Source organism: Cydia splendana, chromosome 6 (genome assembly GCF_910591565.1).
Source record: "Cydia splendana chromosome 6, ilCydSple1.2, whole genome shotgun sequence".
Taxonomy (NCBI): Eukaryota; Metazoa; Arthropoda; class Insecta; order Lepidoptera; family Tortricidae; genus Cydia; species Cydia splendana.
This window is the reverse complement of record NC_085965.1, coordinates 14,134,849-14,151,201: the sequence shown is the minus strand read 5'-3', so window position 1 is coordinate 14,151,201 and position 16,353 is coordinate 14,134,849. Positions and strand designations below refer to the sequence as shown.

Below are 16,353 nucleotides of genomic sequence, written 5' to 3'. Positions count from 1 at the left end.
TATTTTGTTCTGGCATCTTGATTTTATACGCATTTAATACAGTTTTCAACTGGTAATTTGTCATTGAATTGCAAATCGCTGACGACCATCACTATGGATGAATATGTTAACTACATATTATTGATTTTGGTTATATTGCCAGTCATACTATTCATTCATTTGTGGTCAGGAATTGGTTGGGAGCTATTTGTTAACAACTGAAGAAATAATTCGGGACTTTGTTACTTTATGATATCGGACTTCATGCGAGATGTTTCAGGCTACGAATAATTTTTATTATTTAAGAAGTGACCAATACTTGTTAAGTAAATTCTTATGAAGTGCCAACATGTTATACAGGAAAATAAAAATTATAAAACAATATAAACATTTTTATTCATAAGACAATAAAATTTTCTTAAAAATTATTATCACATTGACATACATATGTAATGCAGATATAAACAATAATATTTATTACAACATTCATAAAACAAGCAATAAATATTTTATACATAAATACTCATGGAAATAATCCAATGCAACTGTATTTAAACTCTAGCACAGCATTCATTCAATGGTTAATCATATAATATTACAATATTAATATATGAGGATACTAAGTTTACATGATTGCCAATTCTTGCCAGGCCCCTTGGAATTCAAATATACACAATTGATATTCATATACATTTCTTCCATTTAACTATATTAGGTATACTTAGATTTTCAATGCCAACCTTCTTAACACATTCAGTGCCAAAAAAACTGACTATCATGTATTTTATGATTTCGTTTCCATAACATTTTTAATGCTATTGTCAATTCTGTGACATAATTTACTTTGATGTTGAAATATATCATTCAAATGGCTTGCAACAGATATGAGACTAAGTTTATGAAAGATAAAATTTTATTTTATTTTACAATTTCTTGAATACTTTGTGTATAGTGTTGCTTCTAGATGCTAGTTAGTATTCATAAACAAACAAATGTTTTCAAATCAAATCTAACCTCTTGTGCAGGAAAGACTTACAAGGGGTTTCAAGTGTACAATGTACATACAGAGGGCCTACCACAAACCACTTTCGACGTGTTACCTCCCTGTCACACTTACATACGAATTTACAAGTGTGAAAGAGAGGCAATACATTGAATGTGGTTCGCGGTAGGCCCACAGCCCCGACTTAGCAATCACGTCAAAATAAAGTACATAATTTAATTCTTAATAAGAAATACTATATTGAGCCTCTAATTTTCTTATGAGTACTGTATGTACTGGTTAGGTAGATATAGATATATATTTTCCAAATAGTGACCCTGTATTTATGGCGATTGTTAAGATAATCAAAGATCACTGGGCAGTGGGCATGTGACAATTAATTGATAAAGTTGTTAATGGCAGAATACTTATATACCATTTAAGTTATAATGGGAGTAATGAATTAGAATGACTACTTCTAGTAATATCGAACTTAGATACCTGACAGTGGCAGGGCATCACACATATCCAAAAACCATACATCATTCTCTTTAATAGAATATATGGTATGATAATGTTATTTTAAAATAGTTAAGCTGATTAGAATCGAGTTCCTGTGCCTCACTACTGAAAGACGAGTAAGTGATAGAGTTAGACCAACAAAAATCTGCAAAAATTTTGATAGCACACACAGGTCAACTAGTGCAAGTGTTATTTTAAACATATGCGTATGGTATTAAAATCGTTGTAGACTTTTCTTGGTCTAACTCTAATTCACTTGTAATTATTTGTCGCTTAACTTCAACACAATTTTTGACTACATAATTAAATTAATTAAATTTCACTGGAGAGTACTAACTCCTCCATTCCCATGCTGAAATGATGCCTCCAGACGCGGTACCTGGCAATGTCTTTGCGAGTCACCATCCCCACCACCTGATAAAAAAAGAAGTAACAATAGTGCAGCGTTAGTTTTTTGTCCAAAATATTTTTTTAGTATCTGGCCAGCAAATCAAGTAGGGCAAGCAGTAGCAAAATAGTTGAAAGATGCTCTTTCTATGGGTAATAATTATGAGCATAAAATTTGACTTGGAATATATTTAGAAACAGTTTGCGGATCTTAGTCCTACCGTCGATGATCAGCGAGTAGCGATCGACTATAACTTAATACTATAAAATAATGCCCAGGATAACTAACTAACCCCTCAACTCTCAGCACTTCTATACTTGGTCAAGCAAATCTTGTCAGTAGAAAAAGGCGGCAAATTAAAAAAATATAGGCGCGAAGGATTATTGTCTCATAGAAAATTTGAATTTCGCGCTTTTTTCTACTGACAAGATTTGCTTGACCAAGTATAAATCCAAAATCCTCCCAGGTTTTTGTTTTTTTTTTAATATTTTAGACGCGTGTGCGATATTGCGACTGGGAGTTGAGGGGTTCATTAGGGTGGTATTGCACCTGTCCAATCAGTATTTCGTCTCACATTATTCTTAATGAGAGAGTGAGATGCAATGACATTGGACAAAGATATTGGACAGATGGAATACCGCCCCCTAATAAAATTTTGAAATCTTTCTTCTATCTTTAAACAAGCTTATGATTCAGCTCTCACCTCGTTGACGTCATTGACTATAGGCAGATGGCGCAGGCCTAGGGCTCGGAACAGCCGGAAGAGCCGCGGCAGCGACGCGCGAGTAGGCAGCGTGTACGGGGACGGATTCATGAATGGTCGTAGGTCTATCGTGCAGGTTTTTTCCCAGTCGGATATCTCCAGCTGTGTAAATAGTTTTTTGGCGAGATTATTTTTATGAACGGCTGTTTTATGGACGCCTGTAATACATGCGGAAGTTTCTTGCAACTCTAGTCGTCTGAACAAAGAGTTATCAATAGTACAGACGCAGTGCATAATTGTTTTCCTTCGTATTTTCATGGAAACGTATGAACACGTCTTGCTATTTCAGTCAGTCTTAAGTACAAAAAGTACTGAGGTTGATTGACTGAAGTAGCATGACAAATACGAACGTTTCCGAGAAAATACGAAGGAAAACAATTACGCACTACATCCGTAGAAGAGGTATTAAGAGTAGGGAAAAAATCTTGGCTCGAAATGAAATGACAGAGAAATGTTGCTGGCTCGTTATATCATGCGGTAACTCTGGTTGCCAGAAATTAACGTTTGACAATTCACAGTTAGCACAAAAAATATGACGCCGTATAGCGCTATCTAGTTCGGCTGTCAAACTTGGAGCACACTATTTCTTAATGTTTACACCACTAGTGCAGTTAATAACTCTTTGGTTTGAGATTTGATAGATACTTGCGCTAGATTTACAGGTTGCAGGCGTTTATAAAACTTCTAGGCATTTTTATTATTCATTATTACTTTGGATAAGACACGTTAGATCACGTTTTCGCGTTCGTCTAAAGGCCTGTGCACACCGGTTTGTGTGTGCGTGATGTGCACGTGCGCGTGCGCTAAAATGTTGGAGCCGTCTCTCATTAGGATCTGTATACTACACGCCGCACGCACACGTGAACGTCGCGCAGACGTGTGCACAGGTCTTAAAATCAAATATATTAAACACAAGGTTGGTCTTACATCGTTGATGGACGGGTACCGCGGGTACTCCTTACGAAACATGTTCATGTCCACGTTGAAGCTGGCCCACGTGGTGTTCGCGTTCTCGTGTTCGTTCTCGTTGTAGATCTTGTTCTGAAGGAGCACGATCAGCTGCGAGCGCAGTATTAGGCCTCGGAGACGCTTGTATGTGTGCACTTCTTGCTGCAACCAAAGTTGTGTGAGTTGACATTATATACAACTATGTACATAAAGCTAGATTTTAAAAATTCTGACTCCGAAGTATGTTCTTTTTTATGTTTATCTTTACCAACTAAGAGAAGAGCAGTACCTCTTAACACAGGTAATGATTTACTTAAAAAGAGGTACCAATCACTATATAATTATATGATTCCTGTGAACTACTGTTGATTGAATAAATATATATATATTTAGGGTTCCGTACTTAAGAGGAAAAAACGGAACCCTTATAGGATCACTCGTGCGTCTGTCTATCTGTCCGACCATTCCCCCCCTCCCCTTTATCTCCGAAACTACTGGGTCTAACATTTTGAAAAAAATACACAAAATAGTTCTTTACCTATGACAGGAAAACCTATTAGAAATGTGCAGCCGGACTTAATTACTTAGTTAGACAATTACTTAGACACGTGAGTCGGACTTAATTACTTAGTTTTGATCCGTCTCCTACGGGTTTTTTAAAGACATTTAATTCACGATCCACATAAAAAACGACAAGGTTAAAAATTGGGTCATGTACGGAACCCTTAGAACGCGAGTCCGACTCGCACTTGACTGTTTTTTTTTTATTTCAATACAATGGATAACCTGTTCTAGAGCCTCAGTTTTAGCAGTTCCACCACGTGATTGACATTCATGATGTTTCGGAAAATAATGTGAACATAACCTCGGACTTTCACTAGCGTATCACAGACACTTATATTGCCAGCTTCAAGGCAAGTTGATAACCGGAAACCCGTTATACGACATCAGTTCGATGACATTGACCGACGTTTTCTATAGTGCGGAGCGTGAAGACGGGATGCGACATCACTTCTGTAGGGTTAAGATGGTCGGTTTTTATCATCTGTCATCATGCCTGTCACGTTCTAACAAGTATGTAAGTGCGACAGTGACGCATGACATGACAAGTGATAAAAATGCGACCATAATACCGCCGCTGCTGCGAACACGTTGTGGATGATTGGAATAAAAAGTTAGGACTCGAACCATATCACACGCACTTACATCATCAGCCAGAGGCCGGTCAACGACCGGGAAACCGTTGTAGGACACCAGTTTGAGCAGCTCCACCACGTGACCGACGTTTTCTATGGTGCGGAGCGTGAAGACGGGGTGCGACATCACTTCTGAAGCGAAACGTGGATGATTGGAATAAAAAGTCTCAAACCATATCACAGGAACTTACGTCATCAGCCAGAGGCGGGTCAACGACCGGGAAACCGTTGTACGACACCAGTTTGAGCAGCTCCACCACGTGGCCAACGTTTTCTATGGTGCGGAGCGTGAAGACGGGGTGCGACATCACTTCTGAGGCGTACACGTTGTGGGCGAGCGGCGGCGGCTCCCATGGGAGTAATGGGACGCCCGCTAGCTGAATGTGGATGTCGTATATTCCCTGTGGATGCGAAAGAAACATGAATCATGATAGTTTCTGGTTTCTGAGAGTTTCCTTGCTGATTCGTTTTGCACAATTAGGATTTTTAGGACTGTTAATTTTTTTTTAAATGTTCTATTTCGAAATAATTTCGAGATATGAGGTTTTTAAACGGAGTCCGACATTTACTGCGATATAATAATTGAGGATTGAAGATATTTCAACAAATATCCTTATGACCTTAGTTTCACCTTTCTCGTGTGCTGAATGTAAAGTCATCGCATAATAAAAGTTATCGAACCATAGTAAATAAATCCGTCACTCACTCGTGGGGAAGTTAGTATGTAATGTATGTATTTGTAGGGTTCCGTAGTTCAAAAGGAAAAAACGGAACCCTTATAGGATCACTCGTGCGTCTGTCTGTCTGTCCGTCTGACACAGGCTATTTTCTCGGAAACTACTGGACCAATTTAGTTGAAATTTGGTACACATAATATGTAAATTAGTGACCCAAAGATGGACATATTTTTTTTATAGTTTTAAAATACATAGTTTCGAAGTTATTTAAGACAATAGCCAAAAAATTAACACCCCCCCCCCCCCCCACCCCTTATCTCCGAAACTACTAGGTCTAAGATTTTGAAAAAAATAGGTACACAAAATAGTTCTTTACCTATAGATGACAGGAAAACCTATTACAAATGTGCAGTCAAGCGTGAGTCGGACTTATGTACGGAACCCTAGAAATGCGAGTCCGACTCGCACTTGGCCGGTTTTTTTAGTTCAATGTGACGCCAAAAAACGGTAGCAGATTGTCAGCGGTACAGGTGAAAGGCAGAAGTTGTAGAAACAATAGAAACATTCAAATTAAAATAACTGTTCCACCTAATGCTAGAGTAAGAATTCGTCAGGTAGTAAGATTTATCCCATCACGATGATCATCATATCTTTGCAGAGATATTGCTAGTGTTGAATATCTGTCCTGTGGTCTCTATATAATGGTCGTTAAAGAGGTCTCCGACTTACTTAGCGATAGAGTTGGATGTCCAATAGCTGATATATGGCCCCGTGGTCTCTATGACGATGACCGAGCGATATTATGGTCATACTGACCCTGCCGAATACTTCCTTTGTTACACTCACCTCATTAAAGAAGTCTCCAACCCACTTAGCGACGACCAGTGTGATAATGATCGGCAGTGCGTTGGATATCTGCCCTGTGGTCTCTATGATAATAACCGTCAGTGATATGGTCATACGGACCACCCCGCCGAGCTGAGCCGCCGCGCCGACTAGGGCGTACTTCCCCGGGTTTATTATCGTCTGCGAATAATTTATCATATTATTAAAATGTTAAAGCAGAAAATTGTTAGTGCATTGATTTAAGCCAGTTGAGCCGACGCGTAAATCATACTTGACGGCCAACCATAATATTAGAGCCCTCGAGTTTCTAATACCTATGCACCGCCTATAAACAGTCCCTATAAGAGAACCTTACATTTTCCGGGGCCATGAACTGTATCAAGATGGCCAGCAGGCGGCCGAAGGCACCGTACAGTAAGCCCGGGATAAATACTATGAACAGGCCACTAGAGACATCGCTAGGCCGAACGTCCACGCAGACAACTGAAGGGTTGTAGCCAATACTACTTATTCTCGGGCGCCATGAACTGTATCAAAATGGCCAGCAGGCGGCACATCAAGCTCGGCATGAGCAGACCACTATCGCTACGCCCAACGTCACACCTACAGCAGGAAGTACGTAAACACGAGGGTTGTAGCCGATACTCACATTCTTAGGCGCCATGAGCTGTATCAGGATAGCCAGCAGGCGGCCCCAAGCCGCACCACAGAGCAGGTTCGGAATGAACAGACCAATCGACACCGCTAGTCCGAACGTCACACCCACAGCACGAAGTACATAAACACGAGGGTTGTAGCCGATACTCACATTCTTAGGCGCCATGAGCTGTATCAGGATAGCCAGCAGGCGGCCCCAAGCCGCACCACAGAGCAGGTTCGGAATGAACAGACCAATCGACACCGCTAGTCCGAACGTCACACCCACAGCACGAAGTACATAAACACGAGGGTTGTAGCCGATACTCACATTCTTAGGCACCATGAGCTGTATCAGGATGGCCACTGCGTTGGCCCGAGCCGCACCACAGATCAAGTTCGGAATGAACAGACCACTCGACACCGCTAGCCCGAACGTCACACCCACAGCACGAAGTACATAAACATGAGGGTTGTAGCCGATACTCACATTCTTAGGCGCCATGAGCTGTATCAGGATGGCTATGCGTTGGCCCAAGCCGCACCACAGATCAAGTTCGGAATGAACAGACCACTCGACACCGCTAGCCCGAACGTCACACCTACAGCACGAAGTACATAAAACGAGGGTTGTAGCCGATACTCACATTCTTAGGTGCCATGAGCTGTATCAGGATAGCCAGCAGGCGGCCCCAAGCCGCGCCACAGAGCAGGTTCGGAATGAACAGACCACTCGACACCGCTAGTCCGAACGTCCACGCGGACAGTAGGAAGTAGCAGAACACGAACACGAGTATGGACCATGGGTTGTATGAGCCGATGGGGTTGTGCAGGAACGAGCGCACGGAGGCTTCGGGCGTTTGGAACCAGACTGCGGCGAGCGCGTTGTATTCGCCGTCGGCGCAGTACAGCTGGAACAAAGTACACAGTTGGTTTAACTGGGTGTAACTATTATAGACAGTTCAAAGCACTGAATAAAAACTTAACTAGTGTGCCATCACAATGTGATGTAAGCGTTGGCCAATCAGGTTTGTAACAAGTGACCTCCATTTTGCACTATTTAGTTACTGGTCCGGTAGCGTTTAATGTTGTTATCTTAAACTTGCCCGGTCGACTAACTTCACGTATCACATTTTGTTATATTGTCCACAGGCCCCTTTATGCTGCTCGATATAAGAGCAATATTTTTAGGTAGGTACTTTTACTTTTAGTACTTTTAGAGGCACTCTTGAGGGGGTTTTCATTTTAGCCGACGACAGTCGTTGACCGTGTTCACTATGACCGTCGTGCCTGCAATGACTTGTATATAGCCCGCCGTTATATACCTTATGCTACTCGAAATAAGAGCACTTTAGTAGGAACTCCTACTAAACATAAGGTACCTACGGTGATAAACTTATCACCGTAGGTACCTTATGTTGCTCGAAATAAGAGCGATGGTTACCTGTAACGGTACTTTAGTAGGGTCTTCGCCTAGAGGACGGCAGTCATTGAGCGCGTACATCATGAGGAAGCCGACGGTCGCGCTTGCAGCCGCCACTAGGCAAGCCTCCACCACTCGTAGCCACGGCGCTGTTATGTACCTTGAGACATTCCATTATAAACTGTATTAGTGTGCAAGTAAGGTTGTAAATGTTAAATAACAAATAAAAGTCTGGGTGCCTTATAGGAGACTCGAAGAAAGTTAGTCCGAAAGGGAGCATTAGGTATTTTCAAAAACGTACACAAGTTACAATAATGAATCATTGTCACCTTGTTGAATGTTGATATATTGTCAAATACCGTTATCCCGTAATCCAACCGAAATGCAAATCTGTATTTTGACTTCTCTTTAGGTCATTCTTTTTGGTCGTAGAACTCGCAGAGCACAGTCGGTGTAGGTTAGGTTAGGCCATAGATGGGAACGATTCATTCCCATTTGTCCCCGCCGAGGATACGCGGGAACCGTTTAATTCCCATTAGTCCCCGCCGGGCACAGAGGGGATTAAATCGTTCCCGTGCCGTACAAACGCACGGAAGCTCGTGATGATCGTTACTTACCTAATTCGGAAGACGGAGAGTTTATAGTTTATGTGATTCCACAGGGCGCCGAGACATCCCCCCACGGCGCCGAAGAACATGAACACGGGCAACTCATAGAACTGGAACGGGAACGGCTCCATTTTTCCCAAATTCAGGAGGCCTAGGACAAAAAATTACCGAGTTCAATAATGCGACCACGCCAGACTTTTATTGTAAAACCATTTAACCCGGGGTTAACTCGGTAAACCAGGAGTTGCCATGGTTACCAGTACAATTTGACACTGGGTTAACAGTTTAACCGGTTAACCCCGGTTTAGTGAATGGAGCAAGTGGCGCTTAGATAGATTAGAGTTTAAGATAATTTCTATGTTCAGTGTGAACCATAACTTACTCCCAAGTTATCAAACTGGAATTAGGACTTAATTAAAGCTTAAAGTTCAAAATACACAATGTTTGCTATAAACTATGAACTTTTAACACTGTCGCAGAACTTAAAAGAAATTAAAAACCAAAACACACCTGCTGCGTACGCGTAAACGGGCACGTAATACGCGTGCGCGAAAACGTTGGAGTCGTGCACGCACACGTCACGCAAGCGTTGTGCCGTATCTCATAATATAATGATCTGTATTATACAACGCACTTGTGCACGTGAACGTTTACGCACACGCATTAAGGAAGCCTTAAGGAGACTTTTAAGACATATTCCTAGGTACCTGGATAACTAAGTTCCCCCGCACGCCCATGGTACGCGGAAAGCGCGCAATTCAACGTGAACGTGGAGACCACGGTGCCGAAGAACGTCCGCCATGTCAGCGCCTGATTCCAGAAACTTGTGCCTTCTTCTAATGAAAACAGTACTCCCCCTGCAAATCACACAAGTTATTGAAAGAACTCATAGAATCAAATTTTGTTCGTGACCCTCGTCTTTAGTGTTATTTTGAGAAAACTTCCATTGAAAGGGTCAAGTACCCAGTAGTAATTAAGTAGGTAAATATATGAAAAAAGTTTAGTAAATGAAAATCTATTTCATTTTAAAAATATACATTTTTTTTTAACTTCAAACTCAATAGCAGCTCACAAAGTACACCATAAATACACCTATGGTCCAAATTTCATTAAATTATACCCTATAGTTTTTGAGATAAATGGTTGTGACATTTGGACAGAGACGCACATGACGAAACTATAAGGGTTCCGATTTCGCCATTTTGACTATGGAACACTTGAAACAGGATCAAGGGTCTATAATCTACGCTTTCTGTTTGCCAACAGAAGGGCCGTTTGAGATCACCATGGTAATAGGGAGTATTACTGCAATGTTCTGCCGCCAGAGTGCAGTACAAATTTTTTTAGAAAACCATAGAGTAACTTATACATACTAGGCCTTAAACAGTTTTTTGACAAGTTTTCACTATGGCATTGATGCACCAAGGCGGTTTGTTTAAAGGTGGCCTACCGCGAAACGCGAAAATCGAAATTTCTCTATCTGCCTCTCTATCGAGCAGACACCGAACCTTCGATTGTCGTGTTTCACGGTAGGCCATGTGATTGACGTAGTGACGCATGATGTGTCATTGATGATGTCAATGAGGTTTGTTTACTGTATGTGCTAGTGGGCCTAGTGGTGTCACCAACGCAGAGCTTTGCCTAATATTCCCTATTGAAAAGAAAATCACATACCAATGGGTGCCCCGAAGGCAGCCGACACGCCGGCCGCGGCGCCACCCGACACGAAATCACGCTTTTCGTGATCTTCTCGAAAATAGTGGAAGATCTTGAAGTCCTTGTTGAAGGTCGTGCTCTTGCCTTGCGAAATGCCAGCCGCTACCACCGCGCCACTGTGAATCATCGGACCTTCCTGAGACATTAGAAAAGAAGCTTTATTCCAGTGTTCATAAGATTGGTTTTTCAAGTTCGATAATATGCAGAGTGCTATGACGCATCGGATCCCCACGGAACATTTAATATACGATCAATTATTAAATGTACAATACCTCATGTAGTAGGAATGGAATAATAAAAGATAGCTTTATACAAAACGAATTAAGGTATATTTTACCTTGCCTCCAGCGAGGCCTCCGACCACAGCAGTGATCACGCCGATGGTTTTCACAAACAGCGTTTTGATGCGGACGACTCTCGGCACTTTAACTCCGTTCAAGTAACATTTTACTTGTGGTATCCCGCTGCCAGCTGCTACTGGCTAGAACAAGGGACATCCGAAGTTAAAACGCCCAATTATTCTTTTAGAGCCACTCCACACTAGCGTCTCCCGAGCGTCGGCGTCTAGTCAACTCTAATGAGACTGCTGCTCGACGCTAATGTGGGATGGCTCTGGTTTCCTAGGATAGCGGTGCCATCATATAGCGGCCGTGTCCATACAAAATAATACGGCTAAATATGGATGGAGTAGTATTTTGTATGGAGACGGCCGCTATATGACGGCACCGCTATCCTAGGAAACAAGAGCTTTAGAATCGCGTATTCAAACTTTTACTGGTATAGGTTTGATGGTTTGAATATGATTTCAGAAAAGCTGGCGCGGATTTTATATGAGAATTTCGACCGTTCAGTGAGTTCAGTGGGTACAAATCCCGCGGCAGCTATACGAATCTACCTATACTGGAGTATAGAAATACCGACACTTTTCCATCGATTTGAATAAAAGTACAAATACATTGATATACTACAAGATAAATCAACAAACCCAAATTATACTACCATGGTAATTTCCTTTCAGCCGGCGTATTATGGATGGTTTTATCCACGTGATAAAATAACTGTCACTTTTTAACATCGCAGGATAAAAAGTGACGGACACAGTTTTATCACGCTGTCACGTAGACAAGAACGACCATCATATCCGTACAGGATAAGTAATTGAAATATTAATGATAAACAAAGTAATTTAGAGACATTTACCTCAACGTACGCGACGAGCACAGAACCTATGAAAACTATGCAAATGTTTGATAACACCCATAGCAAGTATGGGACGTACATTCTGTGTGGCAAGTGGGCATCCACAGCTGAAGTATAAAAGTTAAGGATATGTTTTCGGTATTAAGAAATATTTTCATTTTTTTGAATTCACAAATCAAGGTACTTACTTGTAACTTGTAATCTGCTTGTAATATTATGGGCCTTGTTGGCTGATTAAAACTTAAATAAATAAATCTAAAATTGTTTATAATTATTTGTTCGTATCTGTTACTCCAAGAATTAACAGTAGGCCTAGCACATGATTGGCGCGACAGTATCTCGCGGCCAGATAGACTACCCGTCTTTTTCTAACTATTTTAGTAAAAGAGGGACGGGTAGTTTATCTCGCCGTGAGATACTGTTGCGCCAATCATGTGCTGGCAGTAGGCCTAGCACAGGAGGGACGCGACTGTATCTCGCCCACGTGTAGTCTACCCGTTTTTTCTAACTGTTTTAATTAGAGGGACGGATAGTCTATCTCGCGGGCGAGATACTGTCGCGAGTGTCGCGCTCTTGCTGTGCTAGGCCTACTGATTTATATCTCATTGGAGCCTATTGGAGGGTACCGGCAACAAAACAGGTATTAGGTTTACCCTACATTTTGTTGTAATTTTCATCTTATCCTCTAACCTAGGCGATCATTAGCCGGGTCCACACAGAGCGAGCATACGCGCGAGGCAATTTCCTCACGCACAAAAAAGCCTGACGCGGCGCGCGCGAGGCACGTCTACCGTCTACACTGGCCGTGTGGTGCGCGAGAAAATTGTCTCGCGCGTATGCTCGCTCTGTGTTGACCAGGCTATCCATCTGTGGCCAATTATTATAAAAGGATACATTTCTTAAGCTCCCTATATTTAATCTCGGAGAATTCTTCTATAGAAACATCGATGACAAACGCTATCAACGCCGTGATGATTCCGATGAGCAGGAAGATGAACCAGCGAGTGATGTCCTTCCATATGACGAAGGCGTAGCCCCTCTTCCGCTCCTCGTCGAGGAGGGGATGGTTCTCGCAGGTGTCGTAGTCCAAGCTCTGAAACATATTGCTGTTTACGTATGCAAGTCTTTTTGAAGAAGGAAAGTAACCAGGACTACTGGCACTGACTGTGATCTTGCACTTCTGCCTCTGGCGACTTTGCTTGGCGTAATTGTTCCTTGGGAGAAATTAAGCTGATCAAATCCCCTAGGGATGCAATCAACTTCTGGCTACACCTGATGATGGATGATAATAATGATGATGATCCAGTGTTTCTTCTAATATTTCTGCATGTGTGCAGTAACTAAATTAAGTTCGATATCATTTTCGTATAACTTAAACTATTAAGGAATATTTTTTTTACCTGTCAATAATAAAACGCATTTAACCGATTTTCATTATCGAAGTGATCCCATATGTGTGCTCCGTGAACAAAGTTTTGTACGGAGCGGACGAACATTTTATAACGCACATTACAATTACAATTAGCACATTAGCCCTTTAGAATCTTAGTCCAGAAGATAATAGTCTCTTATATTATTTATTAACAAGAAAAAAATGGACTATGTGCAAATTTCTATAGCAAATATTAAGTAAAACCTCGTATTTCAGTAGCAGCTGTTTCAATAGCAAGGTGCAAGCTGTTTTAAATACCTAAGTATTTGTTACTTTGTGGTATTCTATGGCCAATCACATGTCACATAAAACATTTAAGTTATGTAAGTTACTTTAGACCTTATCTCATCACAATAAGGTTTACAAATGATTATTGGAACTCTCAGTTATTGACAGAATTTGCATTACAATAAACACATCGTAACACATTAGGTTTACACATTTGTAACATTATCTTAATTATCTAAAGTTTAATAACACTAGAATGTGAACTATGAGACTGGGTCAGTAGATAAACATTTATCACACAGTATGACTTCACAAGTATTCAAATATGAATAATAGCTAATAGTCATGTTTCCACAATTTACTTAAAAAAATTATACTACTATTTTATTAATTTACTTTACTAATTTAAAATTGTTATATTGTAGAATAGAATTGAATACAGTTATTTACGTCTAATCATGGCTGGTTACATAAGACTATTTTCACAATTTCCATTTATATACAACATGTATATTACTGGTTATTCCTATACATATGATATGATCCTCAACATATGTATGGGTCATTCAACAGGTAATTCCCAAAAACCCGTTTCCTGCATCATTACTAAATGTGCTGTACAAATGCCAACAGATATATCAAAGTGGCCAAGGTATTTACCAATATCTGAACAAAGCATTTATTATCAAGATGTTAGAGTTCATATTCAGCTGTTTTTGAGTACTTGGCTGCTCCAGTATGTACATCTGTTTGAGACTGTACTTAACCCTTGGGACGGCTAGTGCCATATCCGTACCAGTCCTGTCAACTGCCGGAGGGTCTTCAATTTTTGTACCCGTCAACTGCCTAGTCCCAGATCTGTACAAAGTGTCTCAACTGCCTTGTGCCTTATCAGTCACCAAATTTATTGTATTATATTTTTACAATTTTGAGATCTAAACACTTACAAATAGAGTTTTATATCATTTGCACAATATCACTTTTTTTTGATCGCGGCAGTTGACGGGTACAAAAATTGAAGACCCTCCGGCAGTTGAGGGGGATGGGACGGATCCGGCACTAGGCATCTGACGGGTACAAGTACGTTTGTCGGTTCGGCGTTCCAGGGGTTAAGGTGATAACACCACATCTTATTTGGAATTCCATATTCAAATTTACTAATGGATTAGGTTTCTAATTATGTGAGTGATTGTGTCCGATCAATGATAAGCATTATAATATATCCACCCCCTTTTTATCAACCTCTATACTTGCCACAATACCAACTGGCGACTGAGATCATAATGCTATCTCCTTTACCCTTGTTAAGACCAACCAAGAGTGAAAGAGATGGCATTATGACCTGACTCACCACTTAGTTTTGCAGCAAGTATAACCATAAGTAACCAATGTAAATTGTAAGATGCTTACTTCAAATTTGGCAGAGAGTATATTTGTTGACCCAGGCTCAATCTTCTGCACTGTGTTTCTCCGCCTGACACCATGACTGCCTTCAAATTCATCTTCTAGAGGGTCCTAAAACAATACAATTTATAATTTAAAAAATCTAGCATTAAACTTGCCATTTAGTAACTTGATAAAATATAAGAATAATGGTAAACAATGAGTGCTAAATAATATAATGTTGTACTTTAATAAGTCAAGTATTATGAGCAAATTAATTACTTACTTGATAGTTAATAGATCTGTTCAACTGAGTATAATTGGAAGTCGAAGCTAAATCATCGTGGCTGACTAACTGTGCAGTCTCAGATGTTGTTTCACTTCTGTTATCCCCAGGTCCTTGTGAGGACGTACTCATTTTAATATTTATCAACAAAGTTCACAAGCACTTCTAAATATCCACGGCACGTTAACCATGACATATAAACTGCTACGAAACAACTGTGTGATTTTACACTCAGTACACCATCGCTATTCTGTTAATAAATAGTTCTAACATTAAATTATGTTTCAAATAGATACGTGCTATAATTATTAGGGCACATTACGAACCACATATGAACAGAAAGTGTCAGAAAGTAAATATAATTTAATTTAATAGTATTAATCATTTAAATTAAAAATATCAAAGAAACTCTTGTTGTCTTTTTCTACTAAACCGTTTTTCTATCTCCGACTCTTTCGTAACTAGTTTTTGTCAAAGCGTTTTATTTTGATCGTATTATTTAGGAAATTTATAGTCCTATTTTCTATCAAATTCGACTTGGTTTATATTGAACACAATAATAAAATACAACTAAGACGTTTTAGCCATAATTTCTTTTTACATATTTATTCAAACATAAACTTTGGGATATTTTGTTTTCATTACTAAGTATGGGCTTGCTTTTATTTTGCCAAATTTAATAATATATTTATCTAACATAAAGATACTGTTTTATATTGCCCTATAAAGTACCTATTTGAAGTGTGACGTTTGAAGTTCTGTCACTTGAAATGTCGCCAACCTAAAATAATAGATGTCAAATAATAGATGTTAGACAAAATGAACAAAGAAAACTAACTAACTACCATACATTTGCAAATAATTATTTTAAATAAAGATTTTATTACGATGCTGCTCCAAAATCATCCTGAAATGATAAAAAAAACAACTTTTCTATGTAATTCTTGAGTATCAACTAAGTATGCTTTAAATATAGCTGAGATTCCGTTTACTGATAACGTCCTATAATGCAATCGTGAAATGCCTATTTAAATAGAATTTTAAAGGATATTGGAGAAATATTTAATTATAACACACACATCCAAAAACTCTGAGTCATTTTTAGAAGTAATCCCTACAGTCTAGACCCAGAATTTCAGG

At 39.9% G+C, this 16,353-nt stretch overlaps 1 protein-coding gene across 1 annotated transcript; it reads right to left on the bottom strand.

Moving 5' to 3' along the window:
* Positions 1–350: 350 nt before the first annotated feature.
* On the bottom strand, positions 351–15,531 carry LOC134791468 (H(+)/Cl(-) exchange transporter 7). Its single transcript, XM_063762499.1, has 15 exons — positions 15,214–15,531; positions 14,955–15,059; positions 12,779–12,977; positions 11,885–11,991; positions 11,022–11,165; positions 10,643–10,820; positions 9,676–9,825; positions 8,978–9,119; positions 8,382–8,520; positions 7,585–7,848; positions 6,302–6,481; positions 4,970–5,179; positions 3,562–3,744; positions 2,575–2,736; positions 351–1,897 (listed from the first exon to the last, which is right to left on the bottom strand). Exons 1-15 carry the CDS (start codon positions 15,343–15,345, stop codon positions 1,796–1,798), a joined length of 2,397 nt encoding a protein of 798 aa, XP_063618569.1. The 5' UTR covers positions 15,346–15,531; the 3' UTR covers positions 351–1,795.
* Positions 15,532–16,353: the final 822 nt, after the last annotated feature.

Bases quoted from the DNA above. Each gene is read 5' to 3' on its own strand.
- LOC134791468 (XM_063762499.1), bottom strand. From the start codon at position 15,345: ATGAGTACGTCCTCACAAGGACCTGGGGATAACAGAAGTGAAACAACA. The intron at 9,120-9,675 runs GTACCTAGGAAT...TTTTTGTCCTAG, and splicing joins GGGGGAACTTAGTTATCCAG to GCCTCCTGAATTTGGGAAAA. The intron at 7,849-8,381 runs GTAACCATCGCT...ACTTTGTTCCAG, and splicing joins CTACTAAAGTACCGTTACAG to CTGTACTGCGCCGACGGCGA.